Raw genomic sequence first — 21,942 nt, forward strand, 5'->3', positions numbered from 1 at the left:
ATAGAGCAGGGCCGATCAGGGGGTTGGTGCACTGCACCCTGTCACACACAGAGCCACAGGGCGATCAGGGGATTGGGGAGCTCCCCCCTATCAGGCACAGAGCAGGGCTGATCAGGGGGTTTGGGCGCTGCCCCCTGTCACGCTGATCCCGGTGCCGGGAGGCATATTACCCTTTTACTATATACAATAGAGGCCTGGTGCATGGGTGGGGGCCGGCTGGTTTGCCCTGAAGGGTGTCCTGGATCAGGGTGGGGGTCCCCACTGGGTACCTGGCCAGGCTGGCTGAGGGGCTGAGGGCTGTTTTCCCGCTGGCAGTTGACTAAAAGCTCCCAACCGCTCCTTGTTTTCTTTTTTTTTTTTTTTATTCTGGGCCAGCTTTAGCTCTGAGGCCTCGCTGCTGAAAACATGGATACAATGTTGCGGTCCGGGGCTGACTGAAAGCCGTTTTGTTTAACTTCTTATTTGCAACATAGTAATAGTTGCTTAGAGTTGCAGTTGAGAGGCGGGCAAGTGAGGCGGGAAACGTTGGAGTCTGCAGTTCCTGGAGGAAGCAAGTCTCCCTGCTCCCTTCAGTGCATGGCTGCCGGCCGCCATCTTGGCTGACAGTTAATTTGCATAAGGATACGCTGATTAGCCAATGGGAAGGGTAGCGGTCGTACGCCAATTACCATGTTTCTCTTTTATTAGTGTAGATTTTTAAAAATATATATTTTATTGATTTTTTACAGAGAGGAAGGGAGAGGGATAGAGAGTTAGAAACATCAATGAGAGAGAAACATCAATCAGCTGCCTCCTGCACACCCCCCACTGGGGATGTGCCCGCAACCCAGGTACATGCCCTTGACCGGAATCGAACCCGGGACCCTTCAGTCCGCAGGCCGACGCTCTATCCACTGAGCCAAACCGGTTTCGGCGATCTGTTTATATTTTATGCCTGGTCTGGCAAGATTATTTCCTGATTGTTACATGTACCACCCATTAGCTTCCTCTGGACTTTTTTTTTTTTAATGTGGTATGTGCTTTAGCTAAACAGTGTGTACAACACTGCCATCTCATGCCCACAGATGTTAATACAGGTGTGAGGTCGGCATAGGGACTAAGTGTAGTTGACAGAGTTTACTTAGTATAAATATTTTATTTGAACTCTATTTCATATTAAGCATGAAATATAAATAATTGCAGACATGAATTCTGCCTTTCACATTTATTGTACTTGGCATTCTTTTCTCCTTTAAATAAACTCTCAATTACCATTTATACTTATAGTATATACAAATATTTGGTATTTAACATCTTGTTTCCTTTATTAGACTTGTTTCTAAATTACCACAAAACATAAACAGGTTCTTGATTAGATTGTTATTTTCAACTCCCTTATTTTGCCTCTCCCCCCCACCCCTCCATTAATTGTATAATCTTTTACCTCATATTTCAAAACATCAAAATTGCTCCTCTGCATCCTTCTTCAGAACCATCTCCAGCAGATCTGGGAGGAATTAAACCGGGTGTGCCACAAACATACCACCGTTTTCTTACTTAATGAACTATGAGAATATTGAACTTAAAGGCGCATCTAACCAAAGAGCACCAGGCCTCTTGTTTCTGAATGAACTGTGGTTATTGAGGGGTTCTGTAGCAAAGGGCAGGGAATCTGTGACCAAGTGTCTTGCTCCAGCAATTGCATCCCCTCTGCGGGAGGGAGCACGTTGGAGGGCGCCTGCAGAGCTGACCGTCAGCATCTCAGGCTTAGGGTTGTGTTTAGGGTGGGACCTCACTGCGCAGCTCCAGCCAGCTGTACCCGAAGGTAAATAAATGTTAGGGGGCAATCAGTTTTCCTTATTGTAGTCAACATAAAAAAGTAAATAGCTGGGCAAGTGACACTTAGAAGAAAAGATGAAAAGAAAAAAAAAAGGGTGCAAAGGCTCTCTTTGTCATTCAAGGTTTCCTGCATTTTAGTTGCGAATATACGTGGTTTTAAACGTTCTCTTGGGACCTACGTTCCTACAAGGGCTTAATGTCAAAACAGGCCTCTAAGAGGCTTTTGTTAGTCGCAAAGTCAGTGCAGAGGTCCCTCGTTTCTCTCACGTACCCTGATCCAAGTGGTGGTGACGGTGGGTGCTCTTTCTCTCCTCTGCCGAGTGGAGGTGGTGCTGTCCCAGCTCTGAGGCGAAGCGTGCGCCGTGCAGTGCAGGTCTAGGGTGCAGGCGGGGAGGCCGGGAGGAAGGAGGGGGCGGTCTCTGGGAGCCCCTCCCTGGGGGCGGGGACAAGGGCTTCTCCCCAGCCCGGCTCCGCAGCCTTCAGTTGAGATAAAACACTTGCAAAACAGACCAGAAAGCACCGCCCTATCAGCAGATTTCAAATGATTGCTTGATAAAGGAAGGCTCTGCGCGTCTTCTCCGGTCACTTGCCTCGGAACCGCGCGACCGAAGGTGGGAGCCGGCCCTGGGCCCCCTGCTGTCGGAAGGTTCCAGCAGCGGGAGTCCTGGAGGCGGCGGCGGCGGCCCAGGAAGGAGCAGCAGCACCAGGGTGAGTTCGGGCATGTGTTTGTCACCCCGTGTGCCCAGCTTTCTGATTCACCCGCCTGCCGCGTGCACATTCAGCGCCTCTGTGATCCTACATTTATTTCTCTTAATCGCGATAGATAAAGCATTTCATGGGATTGCAAGGCTGTCTTTTCATCAGTTTACTTTCGTGTAGCTTTTCCTTGTTCCATCCCACGGCTGCCTGTTGCCAAACAGCATGAATGAGTGATGCAATCCTGCACAGGGGAATCAATGCAAGATTAGAAAAAGCTCCGAAGTTTCGAGTTGCAGTGTCTGACTTTGTCATCTTCTTTCCCATTAGAATTAGAATTTTAAGTAAGTGCTGGTTTACCAGGTACATTGTTGTAGTTGGAGAAATACAGCTTCACATTGGGAGTTAAACAAATAAGTATTTCATTCATAAACTTATTTACTCTATCTTCTTTATGTGCCTTGCACATTGTGGTTAAATATTTGGCCGGAGCCCGGCGGGTGGCTCTGTGGTTGAGCGTGGACCTATGTACCAGAAGGTAACACAAGGTTGATTCTCGGTCAGGGCACATGCCTGGGTTGCAGGCTCATCCCCAGTAGGGGGCGTGCAGGAGGCAGCCAATCAATGATTCTCTCATCATTGATGTTTCTATCTCTCCCTCTCCCTGCCTCTCTGAAATCAATACAAAAAAATATATATTTTTTAAAAGGTATACTCTCACCCGGCTGGCTTGGCGCAGTGGTTGAGCATGGACCTATGAACCTGGAGGTCATGGGTTCAATTCCTGGTCAGGGCATATGCCCGGGTTGTGGGCTTCATCCCCAGTGTGGGGCCTGCAGGAGGCAGCTGATCAATGATTCTCTCTCATCATTGATGTTTCTATCTCTCTCTCCCTCTCCCTTCCTGTCTGAAATAAATAAACTCAATAAAAATATTAAAAACACACACAACAGTGGTGAAACTTAGAGTAATTAAATATTAAAAAAAACACATACTCTCCTACCCTGAATTACAAAAATAAGTAAATAAATATTTGACTGGTATTGGAATGAGGATCAGGGAAGACAATAATAAAATCCAAGATTTCTATATTTTATTACAACTGCCTGGTAGATTTCCATTATAATAATGATCATGGTCCTGTCACTTTCATGTTGGTGAAACTAAGCAGTTGGGATGTTTTATGTTTTTAAGTGATTTGATACATGCCTAATTTTTTTTAAGCTAATGTTTTATTAATGTCTAATTTCATTCAACAATATGCACCCATTTTAAGTGTACATTATGATGAATTTTGAAAATGTTATACATACTTGGTCAGCACCACAATAGAACACTTCCATTACCCCTGAATGTTTCCTAGGGCCTCTTTGCACTCAGGTACCCCCATCCCTAGCCCTCCTGACCTGATTTTTGTCATTTGTGTAGTGCATTTGTTTGTGTTTTCTAAGGTTTCATATAAACGGAATCATATTGTATGCACTCTTTTGTGTCTGGCTTCTTTTGGTCAGTATAATTTTTAAAAATATTTATTGATTTTATAGCAGAAATCAGTAATTCATTCCTTTTTATTGCTGAGTAGTGTTCCATTGTGGGGATATACCACAATTTGTTTATCCGTTTATCTGCTGATGGACAGACATTCTAGTTCCTATCATGAATAAAGCAGCTATGAATACGTTTTCATTTCTGTTGGGTAAATCTCCAGTAGTGAGGTTGCTGAGTCTTATGGGAATTATATGTTTAACTTTGTAAGAAACTGCCAATCTGTTTTCCAAAGTGGTTTTACCATTTTACATCCCACCAGCAATCTATGGGTTCCAATTGTTCCTTGTCCTCAACAATACTTGGTATTGTCAGTTTATTGTAGTAATTCTTCTTCCTTTTTTTGTTAATCTTCTCCCGAGGATATTTTTTAGAGAGAGTGGAAGGGAGGGTGAGAGGGGAGAGAGAGAGAGAGAAAGAGAGAGAGACATCGACCAGCTGCCTCACCCATCTGGGGCTGGGTATCAAATCTGCAACCCGGTCCAGCCACTGTGGTTCAGTGGCTGAGCTTCGACCTATGAACCAGGAAGTCACAGTTTATTCCCAGTCAGGGCACATGCCCAGGTTGCCGGCTTGATCTCCAGTAGAGGGGCATACAGGAGGCAGCTATTCAATGATTCTCTCTCATCATTGTTGTTTCTATCTCTCTCTCCCTCCCTGAAATCAATAAAAATATATTAAAAATAAAAACAAACCTACATCCTCTCTCTCTCCCATTTTTTTGGGGGGAGGCAACCTAATTTTTGGTGGCCTTGTTTCGGCAAGGCTTAAAAAACAAAAAACAAACAAAAAAACCCTGCAAACCTGCAACCCAGGTACCTGCCTTTGACCAGGAATCGAACTTGAGACCCTTCGGTACTCAGGCCAACACTCTATCCACTGGGCCACATTAGTCAGGGCTCTGACTTATTTCACTTAGTATAATACCCTCAAGTCCATCCATGTTGTTGCAAATGGCAAGGTTTCTTTCTTTTTCAAGGTTGAGTCATTTTCCATTGTATATAGGTCTCATGTCTTTTTTATCTATTCATCTATAGATATATACTTAGGTTGCTTCTATATCTTGGCTGTTGTAAATAATGCTGCAGTGAACATAAGGGTGCATATGTCTTTTTGAATTAGTGTTTTAGTTTTCTTTGGATAAACACCCAGAAGTGGAATTGCTGGGTCATAAGGTAGTTCTATTTTTAATTTTTTGAGGAACCTTCATACTGTTTTCCTTAGTGGCTGAACCAATTTGCAATCCCACCAGCAGTGCACAAGGGTTCCCTTATCTTCACATCCTCACCAACACTTGCTTGTTGATTTATTGATGATAGCCATTCTGACAAGTGTGAGGTGATACCTCATTGTGGTTTTAATTTGCATTTTTCTAATGATTAGTATCATTGAGCATCATTTCATATGTCTGTCGGTCATCTGTATGTCCTCTTTGGAGAAATGTCTATTCAGGCTCTTTGCCCATTTTTAAAAATTGGGTTTTTGTTTTTTTGTGTTTAGTTGTATGATTTTGTTATGTATTTTGGACATTAAACCCTTATCAGATGTATCATTGGCAAATACCTTCCTTTTTTTCCCCCCCTCTGACTCCTGAGGACTTATTCCTATAGTTGATTTCTAGTTCCATGCCACTGTAGTCAGAAAATATGCTTGCTGTAATTTCAGTCTTCTTGAATTTATTGAGGTCTGTTTTATGGCCTAATAATATGTGGTCTAGCCTGGAAAATGTTTCATGTTCATTTGAGAAAAATATGTAATCTGCAGTTTTTTGTTTTTTTTTTTAAATTAAATCTTTATTGTTCTGATTACATTTGTTCCTCTTTTTTTCCCCATAACTCCCCTTCTCCCAGTTCCCGCCCCACCCTCCGCCGTCACTCCCCACCCACTGTCCTCATCCATAGGTGCACGATTTTTGTCCAGTCTCTTCCCGCATCTCCCATTCCCCTTTCCCCCCCCAAGAATAGTCAGTCCATTCCCCTTCTATGTCCCTGATTCATTGTAATCACCAGTTCATTCTGTACATCAGATTATTTATTCACTTGATTCTTAGATTCACTTGTTGATAGATGCATGTTTGTTGTTCACAATTTGTATCTTTACCTTTTTCTTCTTCCTCTTCTTAAAGGAAACCTTTCAGCATTTCGTATAATACTGGTTTAGTGGTGATGAAGTCCTTTAGCTTTTCCTTATCTGTGAAGCTCTTTATCTGACCTTCAATTCTGAATGATAGCTTTGCTGGATAGAGTAATCTTGGTTGTAGGTTCTTGGTATTCAGTACTTTGAATATTTCTTGCCATTCCCTTCTGGCCTGCAAAGTTTCTGTTGAGAAATCAGCTGACAGTCGTATGGGTATTCCCTTGTAGGTAATTGAGTCTCTTTCTCTTGCTGCTTTTAAGATTCTCTCTTTGTCTTTTGCTCTTGGCATTTTAATGATGATGTGTCTTGGTGTGGTCCTCTTTGGATTCCTTTTGTTTGGGGTTCTCTGCGCTTCTTGGACCTGTAAGTCCATTTCCTTCACCAGGTGGGGGAAGTTTTCTGCCATTATTTCTTCAAATAGGTTTTCAATATCTTGCTGTCTCTCATCTTCTGGCACCCCTATTATTCTGATATTAGTGCGCTTGAAGCTGTCCCAGAGGCTCCTTACACTATCTTCACACTTTCGGATTCTTTTTTCATTTTGCTTTTCCAGTTGGGTGTTTTTTGTCGAATCTTTGGTTTGATTCTTGTGCTCCTCTGGTCTGCTATTTGGTATAATATTCTTTATTTCAGTCCGTGTATGCTTACTTTCTAATTTCTTTATCGTAGCATCGAGGGTCTCATTAGTTTTCGTGAGGCTCTGCTCAAGTTTATAGCAAGCCCTCAAAATTGGGATTCTTAGCTCCATATCCTCCATTTCTGTCATGTTTTTTTGTCTCCGCATCTTTTATGCTTTCTTGGTGCACCCCCTTGTGGTCTTTGTGCGCAGTCTTGTTCTAGCCAAGCCTTAATTGTTGTAGTTAACACTAGAGGGATTTGACCACCAGGCCGACTGGCTGTAGGAATCAGCTGTGTGGAAAACGTCTGTCTTCTGGGGAGGCGCTAATCCAGCCTTTGCCTGAGGCGATCGGCAAATGGCTGTGCGCAGGGTTTGGGTGGGGCGGGATCTACAGGGCGGGGGGAGGGAGCAGTTATGGCCGCTCTCAGTCCCGTTCCCAGAGGCTCTGCTTCTCAGAACCCCGGCAGCCGCTGCAAACCTCGGAGAGAAAGCTGCCCTCAGGTTCCAACTGATGCCGGATAATCCCGCTTCTCCCGTTTGAGTCTGGGTCCCTAGAGACTCGCCCGGATCTGGAGCCCAGAGTCTGAGACTCACTCCCTACCGAAAATGACAACCGCGCCCTCAGCCACCAGCCCGCTTTCTCGCGCACCTCGGTACCTTTGTATTTTCCACACTGCGCCTCCTCTGAGCCTCGGTTTGCTGTTCTCTTTCCTTCTAGTTGTAGAGTCTGTCTTCAGCCAGCCTTCCTGTGGTTCTGGGTGATGTCCGTTCCGTCTTTTAGTTGTATTTTTGAAATGGTTGTTTGTGGCAGCGGTCTCCGGTGTTTACCTACGCCGCCATCTTGGTCTCTTCCCCTGTAATCTGCAGTTTTGAGATGAAATAGTCTATAAATGTCTATTAAGTCAATTGAGTCTAATGTGGCAGTATAGCCATTATTTCCTTGTTAATTTTCTGTCAAGATGATATATCCATTGTGGTAAATGGATTATTTAAGTCTCCAACTATTGTTACCAGAAAGGGACTGGGTCTGGAGCAGGTATGCCTCAGGCCGGCCTGTCGTGTGTGAGTTCTTGACTTCCTGCAGGAAAGATTTCACACCACCAGTCCAGGTGATTTTGAGAGAACATTTATGGAGGCTAGGGACAGTGAAACAAGGAAGGGCCTAGGATAGAAGAAGCAACAGGCGAGGGACTGGGTGGAGAAATGAGCCTAGGCTGGGCTGCTTTGGCTCACTAAGAAGTCAGAGACAAGAGGGCCTTGGGGACAGGGTCAGGGGGTAGCCCAGATGAGCTGTAGCTGCCCATGGCTCCTGGTTGCAAGTCTCTGGAGTCCCTTAGAATTTAGGACAGTGGTTCTCAACCTTCCTAATGCCGCGACCCTTTAATACAGTTCCTCGTGTTGTGGTGACCCCCAACCATAAAATTATTTTCGTTGCTACTTCATAACTGTAATTTTGCTACTGTTATGAATCGTAATGTAAATATCTGATATGCAGGATGTATTTTCATTGTTACAAATTGAACATAATGAAAGCATAGTGATTAATCACAAAAACAATATGTAATTATATATGTGTTTTCCGATGGTCTTAGGCGACCCCTGTGAAAGGGTCATTCGACCCCCAAAGGGGTCGCGACCCACAGGTTGAGAACAGCTGATTTAGGAGCTGCACGCCTGTAGGGGAGGAAGATGGGGAAGGGAAAGGTGCGGGCGTGCTCCTGGGAGGGAGAGCACTTGTGCTGGGACCTTCGAGTTGAGGGGTTTTAAAGGCTGGGGTTTAGGGGAGGCCTTAGGGGAGGATCTCAATAGAATATTCATCAGCTTTATGCTGATGCACCAAAAGGTGATTCTCCCCACTTAACTTCATCAGTCCTTGGGTGTGGTTGGCAATGGCACTGATTGGATTTCTGCTATTTCCCTGAGGAGGGTGATTTAAGCAATGTATCCTCTTGTCGGGGGAGAAATGTAGACCATTTACCCTTTTGTTATTGTTGTTAATCATCACCCGAGAATATTTCAGGTGGAATATGATTTCTTGTCATCTCTGCAAACAGCTGCTGGAGGCACAATGCTGCTTTAGGCCCAGTCCAAAGGTTATTTTGCCCAGTTTTAACATTACAAAGGCCTGAGAAGATTAACAAAAAAAGGAAGGAGAATTACTACATCTAGAGAGAGTGGAAGGGAGGGAGAGAGATAAAAACATCCATGGGAGAGAGACATCGATTGGTTGCCCTTGACTGGAATGGACCCCGAGACCCTTCACTGGCCAAAGCTCTAACCACTGAACCAAACCGGTTAGGGCTAAACCATTTGCTCTTCAGTGTCCTTGGTTACCGAAGACAGGATTTTGCAATTTACTAAATTGCTGTAAACTGCTTGGCAGTTTAACTATGTCTCCGTTTCCCTGGTCCACGTGTCCTGGCTTACTAGCCAGTCTCAAGAGGTTGAGTACCCTGGGCCCGTTTTGAGTTCTGTAAGGGCCGTATTGGAAGCTTGTGAATCATTTTCATTCTGGCTCCCTTCCTTTCCAACCTCACCTTTGCTTTTCCTGGCCTCGTGTTCTTACACATGTCTTTTTATCTTTTGGTTTTCCTCAGAGCTTTTGCACTTTTACCCACATCTCTTTGCAGTTTTAATTCGGAGGACTGTAATTCAAGTGGTAGGCTTTGTTCCCCCGTTTGGCAGCGGACGTCTCTGACTGTTCTTGGAATGCCGAGCACTTTGACTCCTCAGTTAGAAGGCAGCACAGGGGCTGTTGTGTAGAGTCTACAAAGTACCTTGTGGGTGTTTGCATTTTGTTCTCCCAGTGGGTCCTCTTCTTTGTACCCGGCGACTCGGGGGTAGGTAATTCCCTATCGCACCTGAAGCTTTTGCAGAGTCAAAGCCACAGAAAAGAATGTGTTTCACTCCTGCCTGGTGCTAGAAGGAGGCAGAGGTCAAGTGTGTCCCGAAGAAAGCAGTCTTGGGAAACAGTCCTAGGAGGAGGGAGAGTGAAGCCAGACAGTCTCCCTCTTTCTAATCCTGTATCTGGACCTTGATGTTCATTTCCTTGTACTTTGTTTCTAGGCGCTTTTTGCTCTTGCAGAACTCTCAGGATCGCAAAGAAATTTGTAGTCAGAACCTTATGCTGCATTTTTGCTGAAGAAAGAAGAAGGAAGAGAAGAGCGTCTCCTAGGAACCCAGCGAGGGAGGAACGTGAGTCGGATTTGTCTTTTGTTGTTGTTCTTATGTGTTTGCCTATCAGTTAAGTAGTTTACTCACAATTTTAAATTTTAAAAATGGCCTGCTGCAACCTCTGTGGTACGCATAAAATCTCAGGTTCCCTCTTTTTTATCCTAAAATGTACTATAAGTGGGACCCCTAGTCCTAGTTACAGGGAATAATTTTTTAAAAATACATTTTTATTGATTTCAGAGAGAAAGGGAGAGGGAGAGAAACATCAATGATGAGAGAATCATTGACTGGCTGCCTCCTGCACGCCCCACACTGCGGACTGAGCCCGCAACCTGGGCATGTGCCCTGACCACAGAATCGAACCGTGACGTCCTTATTCATAGGTCAATGCTCAACCACTGAGCCATGCTGGCTACAGGGAATAATTTTGACTCTCCTCTGATCCAGAAGCTTCTCAGACTCCTTTGTTCATTGTCTCAACTGCCTAAAGGGCATGAAACAGACTCACCCTTCCTGCCATATTGGCTACATTCCAATAACACTTTATTTATGGATCCTGAATTTTGAATTTCATGTAACTTTTATGTGTCTATAAAAAGGAAATAATCAGAGTCACTTTAAAATGGAGTTGGAGCTGTCATCTCAGAGGGACTGTCTTGCTCATCTTCTTAGGCCTTTGTAATGTTAAAACTGGGCAAAATAACCTTTGGACTGGGCCTAAAGCAGCATTGTGCCTCCAGCAGCTGTTTGCAGAGATGACAAGAAATCAGATATTGTGACTTCAGGGACTGACCGGACTGAAAATTAACAACATTCTTTAGAATTAGCGCCACTATGTTAGCTTATCTGCACCTATAGAAATGCCTTCCTTCTATTGATGTGATTGGTCCCTTTCCTTTCTCATAAACACTCCTTGACTTCTAATCAGAACACTATTTAGGTTTCTTTTTGAATCAGTGCTTCCCCAATAGCTATTCTTTTCATCTCAAATGCTTGTTGCCTTTCACTCTGGCCTTTTTTTATTTATTTATTTATTTTATTTTATTTTTTCCACCTTTTTTTTTTTTATTAAATTTTTATTGTTCAGATTACATTTGTTCCTCTTCCCCCCCCCATAATTCCCCTCCTTCCAGTTCCCGCCCCACCCTCCGCCCTCACTCCCCACCCACTGTCCTCATCCATAGGTGCACGATTTTTGTCCAGTCTCTTCCCGAATCTCCCATTCCCCTTCCCCCCCCAAGAATAGTCAGTCCATTCCCTTTCTATGTCCCTGATTCATTATAATCACCAGTTCATTCTGTACATCAGATTATTTATTCACTTGATTCTTAGATTCACTTGTTGATAGATGCATGTTTGTTGTTCACAATTTGTATCTTTACCTTTTTCTTCTTCCTCTTCTTAAAGGATACCTTTCAGTATTTCATATAATACTGGTTTAGTGGTGATGAATTCCTTTAGCTTTTCCTTGTCTGTGAAGCTCTTTATCTGACCTTCAATTCTGAATGATAGCTTTGCTGGATAAAGTAATCTTGGTTCTAGGTTCTTGGTATTCAGCACTTTGAATATTTCTTGCCATTCCCTTCTGGCCTGCAAAGTTTCTGTTGAGAAATCAGCTGACAGTCGTATGGGTATTCCCTTGTAGGTAATTGAGTCTCTTTCTCTTGCTGCTTTTAAGATTCTCTCTTTGTCTTTTGCTCTTGGCATTTTAATTATGATGTGTCTTGGTGTGGTCCTCTTTGGATTCCTTTTGTTTGGGGTTCTCTGCGCTTCTTGGACCTGTAAGTCCATTTCTTTCACCAGGTGGGGGAAGTTTTCTGCCATTATTTCTTGAAATAGGTTTTCAATATCTTGCTGTCTTTCATCTTCTGGCACCCCTATTATTCTGATGTTGGTACGCTTGAAACTGTCCCAGAGGCTCCTTACACTATCTTCACACTTTCGGATTCTTTTTTCATTTTGCTTTTCCAGTTGGGTGTTTTTTGTCAAATCTTTGGTTTGATTCTTGTGCTCCTCTGGTCTGCTATTGGGTATAATATTCTTTATTTCAGTCCGTGTATGCTTACTTTCTAATTTCTTTATCGTAGCATCGAGGGTCTCATTAGTTTTCGTGAGGCTCTGCTCAAGTTTATAGCAAGCCCTCAAAATTGCGATTCTTAGCTCCATATCCTCCATTTCTGTCATGTTTTTTTTGTCTCCGCATCTTTTATGCTTTCTTGGTGCACCCCCTTGTGGTCTTTGTGCGCAGTCTTGTTCTAGCCAAGCCTTAATTGTTGTAGTTAATACTAGAGGGATTTGACCACCAGGCCGACTGGCTGTAGGAATCAGCTGTGGGAAAACTTCAGTCCTCTGGGGAGGCGCTAGTCCAGCCTTTGCCTGAGGCAATCGGCAAATGGCTCTGCGCAGGGCTTGGGCGGGGCGGGCTCAACAGAGCGGGGGGAGGGAGCAGCTATGGCTGCTCTCAGTCCGTCTCCAGGGGCTCTGCCTCTCTGTCCCCGCAACCGCTGCAAACCTCGGAGGGACCGTAGCCAGACAGTCCCGCTTCTCCCGTTTGAGTCTGGGTCCCTAGAGACTCGCCCGGATCTGTAGCCCAGAGTCTGAGACTCACTCCCGACCGAAAACGACAACCACCGTACCTTTAAATTTTCCACACTGCGCCTCCTCTAAGCCTCGTAATGCTGTTGTTTTTCCTTCTAGTTGAAGAGTCTCTCCTCAGCCAGCCTTCCTGTGGTTCTGGGTGATGTCCGTTCTGTCTTTTAGTTGTATTTTTGAAGTGGTTGTTCGAGGCAGCAAACTCCGGTGTTTACCTATGCCGCCATCTTGGTTTCCCCGGGAATGTTTTCAGGCCTTTTATCTTTAGGTGACATATCACAAAATATTCTTCTTCTGTTGATTTTTTTCAACTATTTTAAATGTAAAAAACTTTTGGCCTGTGCGCCTAAGGGTTGAGGGTTCCATTTCCAGTCCAGGGCACATACCCAGGTTGCAGGTTTGATCCCTGAGTCCCAATCGGGGCAAGTGCTAGAGGCAACTAATCGATGTGCCTCTCTTACATCGATGGTCCTCTCTCTCTCTCCCCTCTCTTTCCCTCCCTCTCTTCCACTCTGAAAATCAATGAGAAAAAATATCCTCGGGTGAGGATTAACAAAAAAATAAAAAACCACTCTTCATAGGCCATACAAAAACAGGTGGCAGGCTGAATCTGGCCTACTGGCTGTAGTTTGCTGACCCCTGGCTTAAAAGGCATTTTTTTTCCAGGTCAACTTTGAACTGGGTCATTCTGTCAAATGCATTGGTTAGAAACCGGTTAGGAAGTGAGTGGCCATCTCCTGTGAGTCTGTTTCTAGCCAATGTCTATTCTAAATATAGATTATTCATATCATTCATGTGGACTTGTTCATGACGCGTTACTCTCTTTGGGGGCAGACTGGTCCAGGCAACCTCTAGGATCCTGTTCATGCCCATGGTTCTAGTCCAGTGATGGCCTTTTGAGCTCGGCGTGTCAGCATTTTGAAAAACCCTAACTTAACTCTGGTGCCCTGTCACATATAGAAACTTTTTGTTATTTGCAACCATAGTAAAACACAGACTTATATTTTTGATATTTATTCTATATATTTACATGCCATTTAACAAAGAAAAATCAACCAAAAAAATGAGTTCGCGTGTCCCCTCTGACACGCGTGTCAGAGGTTCGCCATCACTGTTCTAGTCTGATGATTTTCTTAAAAAGAAAAAAAACCTCAAAATTATTTTTGAAACTGTCCTCCATAGCTTCTGCAATGCTGGGGTCTCCCAGAGTTTCTTCCTGTGAACTCTCCTTTTCCTTTTATTTCCCGGGATCCTGACTTCAAGGTTCCATTCCCGGGCGGCTCTGTCCTCAGCCCTCTTCTCTCTCTTCTCCGCTCCAGTGACTGTCATCAGGCCGTACCTTTAGTTACACCTTGACACTGGTGCCTGACACGTGTATGTTTAGCTCTGACCTCTCTTCTGAGGTGTACAGCCTTTCAGGGTTTCCCATTACCTAAAAGTTAAAATCCAAACTCCTTAGCCTGACCCAAGGCCCCTCTTGGTCTGAGTTCCTTGCGCACTGCCCAGCAGCTTTCAGCACGTTATCCATTATTCTTCCTCCATGCCTTTGGCCATGCCTTTTCCCCTCCTCCGCCATCACTACCCTTTCTCCCTGTCTCCATCTCCCTCCTTCCTACTCCCAGCACACACCAAATTGATACCCTGCCCTTTGAGAACCCACTCAGAGGGCCACTTGCCCCTCAAGATTCAGCTCACATGTCCGTGCCTCCTGGAAGCCCTGTTTCATAGATAGGAAGATAGGATTAAATGTTTTCTTCGTGTGCCCATAGTATCTGATGTACATTTCTATTTTAGCACTTGCCTTATTGCTATTATTAGTATGTCAGAAACAGTTGCATGTTGGTTGAACATCAAATATGTTTATAAATTGTCACCTTTACTAGGCTGAGTTGCTGGGAACAGACTTTTGGGTCTGCTCATCTTTGTAGCCTCAGAGCCTGACGTTTAGAAGGTTTTTAATTTGTGTTAAAAAATGAATGAGTCCATGCTTTTGTGGGCTGTACTGAGTATGATACAAATCAAAGTACTCTGGCATCAATAGGCAAAATTGGGCCATTTTATGCTTATATTTTATATCCTTAAAGTTATCTTTTTTTTTTTTTTTTTGTCATAGGAGGAAAATTCTTCTAAGGATGGTGTCCCACTCAGAGTTGAGGAAGCTGTTCTGCTCGGCCGATGCAGTGTGCTTTGATGTGGACAGCACGGTCATCCGAGAAGAAGGAATTGATGAGCTGGCCAAAATCTGTGGAGTGGCGGATGCTGTGTCAGAAATGTAGGGGCAGTATTTATCCACTGTATGAAAGGGTAAAGGAGTGCAAAACAGGTGAACTTTTGGATGGCATGCAGGATCAGAGCCACAATTCCCTGGTTATGAAACACAGGCAGGAGGCTCTTTCTTCCATCACTTAGAGCTGAGTTGGGTAGTGTTCATTATCTACTCATCCACTTTTACTATACAGATATTTAGGGCAAAAAAAGTTGCTTCTGACAAAGATGGATAAGACATTCTCTTCCCACGGTCAGGGGAACAATGACCGTCACTAGCCAAAGAGGACGACCTGGGTGCGTTCTCCAGTGTCTGGTACTTCATGTCATGGTTGCAAGTGTGGCCTTAATGGTTGGCTGGAAAGCTAGTTTTGGTTCAGAGTCTCTCCGTGGATGCCTGGCGGAGAGCCCCTCCCACCCTCCTGCCCTCCTTAGTGCTATCTGCAGTCACCGGGTCATGGACCATTTCCTGTTCAGCTGCATTTGATACAAGACATGCCCGTAAATATTATGTGATTCTCAAGCAAACCTTCACAGTTTGTTCTCAGGCCTCACTTTCATAGCATCGTAGCTTGGCTGTTGTGCAGTGGGGCTCTGGACAGCACCTTACTCATGAGTGGATGATGTGTGAGTTGGGGGGAGCAGTTAGGCACGTAAACTTGGGGCACAGCTGACTTGGCTGGCCTGACTGTTGGGTCTTCCTCCTAGGACAAAGCGAGCCATGGGCGGGGCGGTGCCTTTCAGGGCTGCCCTCACCGAACGCTTAGCGCTGATCCAGCCCTCCAGGGAACAGGTGCAGAGGCTCATAGCCGAGCACCCCCCACACCTGACCCCTGGCATAAGGTAAGAGGAACCCTGGTCTGGGTATATTGTCTCTCTATCAGCACCTGCATTTTGGGGTGCATTTTTTTGAGGGCATCTTGCCATTCCTTTATTTATTCTTTTAATGAGGACAATATAATAAGCTTAATTTAAAGACTTTTTTTTTTACTGTTGTTGCTATTATAGATGTCCCCCACTTCCCTGCCCCCCTTTGCCCACTTCCAGCCCCGCCCCCCCCCGCCCCCGCCCTCTGGCCATCACCACATTGTTGTCTGTGTCAATGGGCTGTGCATATATGTTCCTTGGCTAATCTCTTCACCATCTTTCCAGTTCCCCCCTCACCATTACTTTTGAGTTCCCTTCTATGTGGTTCTTTTGCCACTTATATGAGTGACCCTGCCCATGTCCGCCTTCCCACTCTCCCTAAGGAGAGATTGAGTCTCCTCTTCATCTTGTGCTTCTAGGTCTAAGGGCAGAATATAGTTGCGGAATGGTTTCCTAAGACAGTCAGGTCCCACCCTTTAATGTATAAGTGCATTTAGAAAAACATATATAAGACATTAATTCACCAGGCAATATACTTTGTCCGATGGTACCTAGGGCAAATTCATTCAGGAGAAAAAATATATATAGATTTTTAGATTCCTTTTTATATTTCCTCTTTTATATTAATCAGTGTTTGGTATTTTATATTTCTCTTTTGCAGGGAGCTAGTAAGTCGCCTACAAGAGCGAAATGTTCAGGTTTTCCTAATATCTGGTGGCTTTCGGAGCATCGTAGAGCACGTTGCTTCAAAGCTTAATATCCCATCAACCAATGTATTTGCCAATAGGCTGAAATTCTACTTTAATGGTAAGACTTGAATGGTAACATTTTCCCTTTCTCATCAGTTTTAGTTTTCAATATTCTAGATAATGTCTGCTGGAATGCAACCTAAGCCAAGAGGCATCAGGGTTAAATACTGAGATAAAGAATTCTCTCGACTGATATCTTTTGCTCCTTGGAATTCTTTGCTCAGCAAAATACACTTAGGGCATCATCTCTCCTAGCTTTGAGGTTCATATAGTCATCTATCAGGATGCAAATGCCTGCACTTAGTAAACTGTTCATTTCCATGTGAGTCACGTGACTTATTTTGTTATGCATTATATTTCTGTTTTATGAGAGCTCTCGTGTGTTTGAACCAATTTAGACTCAGGAAGGAGAGTTCACTTGTTAGCAAGTCACTGCCCTGTAGCTGTCTCTGGAGGTGTCTCTGGCCCCTTTAAGGGCCATCATAGAGCCACAGCTGTAGTTTTCTATTATCTTTTTTGTTATTGTTGTTAATCCTCACAACAAGGATATTTTTCTGTTGATTTTTAGAGAGAGTGGAAGGGAGAGACAGAGAGAGAGAAACATCGATGTGAGAGAGACACATCGATTGGGATTGGTTGCCTCCCACATGCGCCCTGACTGGCGCCAGGGATCTAGCCTGCAGCTGAGGTACATGCCCTTGACGCTCTAACACTGAGCAAACCGGCTAGTTTTCTATTATCTTAAGATGTCTCCAGTTACGACAAGGGGTGGCTGACATTCTTAAACCAAATAATCTTAACAATTTAAAATATGTTAATAGAACACTTTCAAATGGTATATAGATAGAGATCATTAGAGAATGAGTATGGTAATTACTGTAAGAATGAAATAATTGATCAAATATAAGTTGGAATCTTATCCAAGATGAAATTATGTATTAATTTATTAAAAATTTTAAAATACATATTTTTATTGATTTCAGAGAGAGAGAGAGAGAGAGAGAGGGAAAGAGAAACATCAATGATAAGAATCATTGATCTGCTGCTTCCTGCACACCCCCCTCCCCCCACTGGGGCTCAAGTCTGCAACCCGGGCATGTGCCTTGATTGGGAGTTGAGCTGTGATCTCCTGAGCCACGCTGGCCATATTACTATTTCATGCTGATCTGCTACCTTAACATGGTTTGAGAATTAAGACACTAGAAGCTTAGAGGATAAAACTAATTTACCCAAGGTGTAACATAAAGTGACATGCAGGAGTAACCTTGTATTTGTAATTTAAAAGCAAAGCCTGCTTATTCTGAGGAACCGGTGTGGAAGTCCAGGCCGTGTCACTTCCCTGAAGACCATTCTTAACTTTCTCAGTGACCTTTAAGTGAGGATGTCATCTATGCAAAAAGCTGACCCTAGTGATACAATTCTGTGCGTCTCTAACAGTTTTAATTTCTCATTTAAGGTGAATATGCAGGTTTTGATGAGACGCAGCCAACAGCTGAATCTGGCGGAAAAGGAAAAGTTATTAAACTTTTAAAGGAAAAATTTCATTTTAAGAAAATAGTCATGATTGGAGACGGCGCCACGGACATGGAAGCCTGTCCTCCCGCTGTACGTAATGAGCGTTCTGATTCTTTCAGGTTGGGCTTTTGTTTTAGCTGGTTCAGAATTCAGTGGGACTTCTGAGAGTTAAACAAATTAAATATCATTGGAAGAGAAAAAACAATAAACAAAATAAATTTAATCTTAATATGTCAGTTGACCTTTTGCAAATCCAAGAAAGGTTGCAAATAAGGAACTAAAAACTTTTAAAACTTTCAGCAACCCCTAGTCCCTGCTTCATGGCCACCTTTTAGCACTCAAGTAAGTCGGCTATATTTTCTCCAATAATTCCACAAATGATACAACTCTTGTAACTCAGCAACATTTTTATGTCCCTTTATAATTGATAAACTATTTCCTCATCCACTATGTCATTTAATCCTCTTCTGAATTAGTGATGTTTTCTGAGACCACCAGGAAGCAGATGCTATGTAGCAAGGGTCCTAAATATCAAATGTGTCCATTTCACATAGGACTCTGCCTTTATCGTCTCATTCTAACTTAAGAAAAACAGAACCAAAAATACAGTGGTGAGCTCTTTTACTACCTTACTTCCTGAGATCTAAAAATAGGAACTGCCTTTGTAAATGATTGATCAAAAGTGGTTAAAGATCTTTCGGCAACCTTATAACATTGCTTGAATTTGTTCAAGATAACACATTTTTAGATGATTTGCCACCACATCGGGCTTGACTAAGTAATGAGCTCCGGGCTAGGGTCATGAGGAATTCACGGACATAGATGCGGTGTTCTCTCAGGGAGCTCCCAATCGTGTTGAGATATGACAAATCATAACTTCCAGATCAGGATTTATAATTATCTGCCAAAATTGCAAATAGCCTGACGGAACCAGGAGAAGGTGGTGCGCATGCAGGTGTCGCTCTGGGAAGGTTGCTCCGAGGCACCTGTGACCTACAGGAAGGTTAGCACAGGCGGGCCTGGCAGGGCTCGGGGGAGGACATTTCCAGAGGGGGAGGCGGCAGGCAGAGGGGGATGTATCAGGCATAGTTCTGGGCTGGTCGGGGGCAAGGACCAGCAGGAGTGGGCTTTCTCTTCAGCCACCGCTGAAGACCCCACACTTACCCAGGCACATGGGTGCTACCTCTAGGTCATGGGAAGCCCGAGGAAGCTTCTGGAGAGAGAAGGAATAAGTCAGTCTGTTAGGACAGCTGAGTTGGTGCTGGCATGTGGAAAGGGCTGTCACAGAAGCAGGAAGCTCAGTGAAGAGGTTACTTTTTTAAAAAAGATATATTTTTATTGATTTCAGAGAGGGAAGGGAGAGAGAGATAGAAACATCAATGATGAGAGAGAATCATTGATTGGCGGCCTCCCACATGCCTCCCATTGGAGATCGAGCCCGCAACCCAGGCATGTGCCCTTGACTGGAATCAAACCAGGGACCCTTCAGTCCACAGGCTGACTATCTATCCACTGAGCCAAACCAGCTAGGGCGAGGAGGTTAAATTTAACCGGATGGTGAGAATCTAGTTATATTCCTCTCCCTCCCCTTAATATGGTATGAAAATTAAAATGAAGAGAAAGAGCAAGTAAGAGAATTTTGTACTTCCAAATTAGTCTAAATCGTGTCTATATCCTGGCAGGAAAGGAGGAAATACCATTTTAAAAGACTTGGAAAAGGGCTCTCACCTGACCGACCATATTGGCACCCTGATATCAGACTTTCAGCCTTCCAGTCTGTGAGAAATAAATTTCTGTTGTTTATAAGCAAAAACAACACAAAAACTATTGAGTAAAAGAAGGTATCACTTAATAGAAATTAGTGAAACAATGTAACTTTAAAAAAATATACACTTTTATTGATCTCAGAGGGGAAGGAAGAGGGAGAGAGAGATAGAAACATCAGTGATGAGAGAGAATCATCGGTTGGCTGCCTCCTGCATGCCCCACACTGGGGATGGAGCCCACAATCCGGGCATGTGCCCTGACCGAGAATCGAACTCTGACCTCCTGGTTCTTAGGTTAACACTCAACCACCGAGCCACAGCGGCCGGGTGAGCCTTATAACTTTAGATAAATGTAATGATGAGAAGTAGAGTGCTGCCAGCAGAAATTGGGGTTGTCATCTCCTTCAGCCCAGGGCAACACCTCCCGAGGGGGGAGCCGCGCAGGTTCACCCAGGCACCCGGAGGAAGGTGCCTGCTCTAGTCCTGGTTCCAGGCCCTGGCGAGTTCTGCTGCACAGGCTTCCCTGTGGCCTCCCCTCCGAGGTTTCCTGGACTGGATGTGATTGCTGTGTAGTTTGGAACTCAGACATTTACCACCTGATGTGACTTCATCTCTGTAAGCACTTGTCTTGTTGAAAGAGGGCTTCCGTTCTGGAGGCCCACGGTGTGCAGGGGGATGGCTGTGCACTCACTCGGCGGGCAGGGGGCTCACAGGGAGCTCTGGAGACACCAAGTGACGTTGGCTCATCTCTTTTTGCATAAACAGTTTATTCTTCCAAACGACACTTACTGCCCTAGGCTGCTACTGTATGTTTTTGCTTTTAAATTTTGATTGTTATTCTTTTTTCTTTTTTAAAATTAAAAAAACAAACATATTTTATTGATTTTTTACAGAGAGGAAGGGAGAGGTATAGAGAGTTAGAAACATCGATGAGAGAGAAACATCGATCAGCTGCCTCCTGCACACCCCCCACTGGGGATGTGCCCACAACCAAGGTACATGCCCTTGACTGGAATCGAACCTGGGACCTTTCAGTCCGCAGGCCGACGCTCTATCCACTGAGCCAAACCAGTTGGGGCTTCTTTTCTTTTTAAAAAAGCTTAACTCTGCTCCTTGTTTTGTCTTCTTAGGATGTTTTCATTGGATTTGGAGGAAACGTGATCAGGCAACAAGTAAAGGACAACGCCAAATGGTACATCACTGATTTTGTAGAACTTCTGGGAGAACTGGAAGAATAATCAATTTTTATATAGTTCACAACTTCAGATTTTTCAAAGTTATACAGTTTGGTACTGTTTGTTTACAATGGCCTACTACAACTTAATGGATACATTTGGTACTGATTATCTGTACTTCCAAACTTTAGAAAGTCGCTTTTTTAAAAAACTGTAGTTCAGTATTATTATGACCACCAATTACCTGGAGAGTTTTATAATCTGAATTCTTTATGTATTTTCCTACCTTTATTTTATTGGAAGGTTTTTAAAGGTGGAGAGTAAATTAAACACCTTCCCTACTGAAAATGTGGATTAGGCAGTGAGTTATTAGAAAATTAATATTAAGTGAATATTAGTTTTCCCTTTGATATATAAATAAAAGTTTATCCATGTATCAGAATGAATTTGTGGAATTTTTATTTCTTCCTGTCAAATGTATTTCAATATCCAATACTTCTCAAGTACTTTAAGTGTTTGAGTAGAAACAACCTTGAGACAGGCAAGGAACCTAGGGATGACGTGGAGACCCCTCTCCTCTGAGCACTGGGCAGAGTGCTGGTCACATGTTCCCACCACAAGGCCCCTGCTCACCCACCCATCCCCCACCCGCTGAGTGACGCTCTGGGCGATGAAGGATGGAAGCACTTTTATTACCACTTGGAATTGGTTATTTAGGGAATGTTTACAAAGGCTTAAGACAAACCATGGAGTCTGAAACAAAAGTTCTGACCCTAAAGAACGGGTATTTGATAGCCACATGAAGTAAAAGAACTGAAAACAAGTTTTACTCATTCCAACTGAAGGGCAGCACTTGCCCCTAAATGAATTAAGAAATCCTCCTAAGAGCACAGATGAACCGTTTCTTACAAGTGATGTGGAAGCCAGGTTCGTGCCTATTCTGAGCAGTGTCAAGAAAAGGAAATTTCAGAACATGGCTTTCAAAGTATAAGATTACATGCTCTCCCTAGAGGAAAAATCCGGTG

The 21,942-nt window shown here is 43.8% G+C and overlaps 1 protein-coding gene across 1 annotated transcript; it reads left to right on the forward strand.

The window, feature by feature from the left end:
• The first annotated feature begins 2,276 nt into the window (after positions 1-2,276).
• Positions 2,277-21,345, forward strand: PSPH (phosphoserine phosphatase). Its single transcript, XM_070412875.1, has 7 exons — positions 2,277-2,526; positions 9,881-10,009; positions 14,694-14,852; positions 15,554-15,688; positions 16,374-16,519; positions 17,918-18,066; positions 20,873-21,345. Exons 3-7 carry the CDS (start codon positions 14,713-14,715, stop codon positions 20,978-20,980), a joined length of 678 nt encoding a protein of 225 aa, XP_070268976.1. The 5' UTR covers positions 2,277-2,526; positions 9,881-10,009; positions 14,694-14,712; the 3' UTR covers positions 20,981-21,345.
• The last annotated feature ends 597 nt before the right edge of the window (positions 21,346-21,942 follow it).

The sequence above is a fragment of the Myotis yumanensis genome, unplaced genomic scaffold (genome assembly GCF_028538775.1).
Source record: "Myotis yumanensis isolate MYYU_CA2020_CCGP unplaced genomic scaffold, mMyoYum1.0.hap1 SCAF_4, whole genome shotgun sequence".
Taxonomy (NCBI): Eukaryota; Metazoa; Chordata; class Mammalia; order Chiroptera; family Vespertilionidae; genus Myotis; species Myotis yumanensis.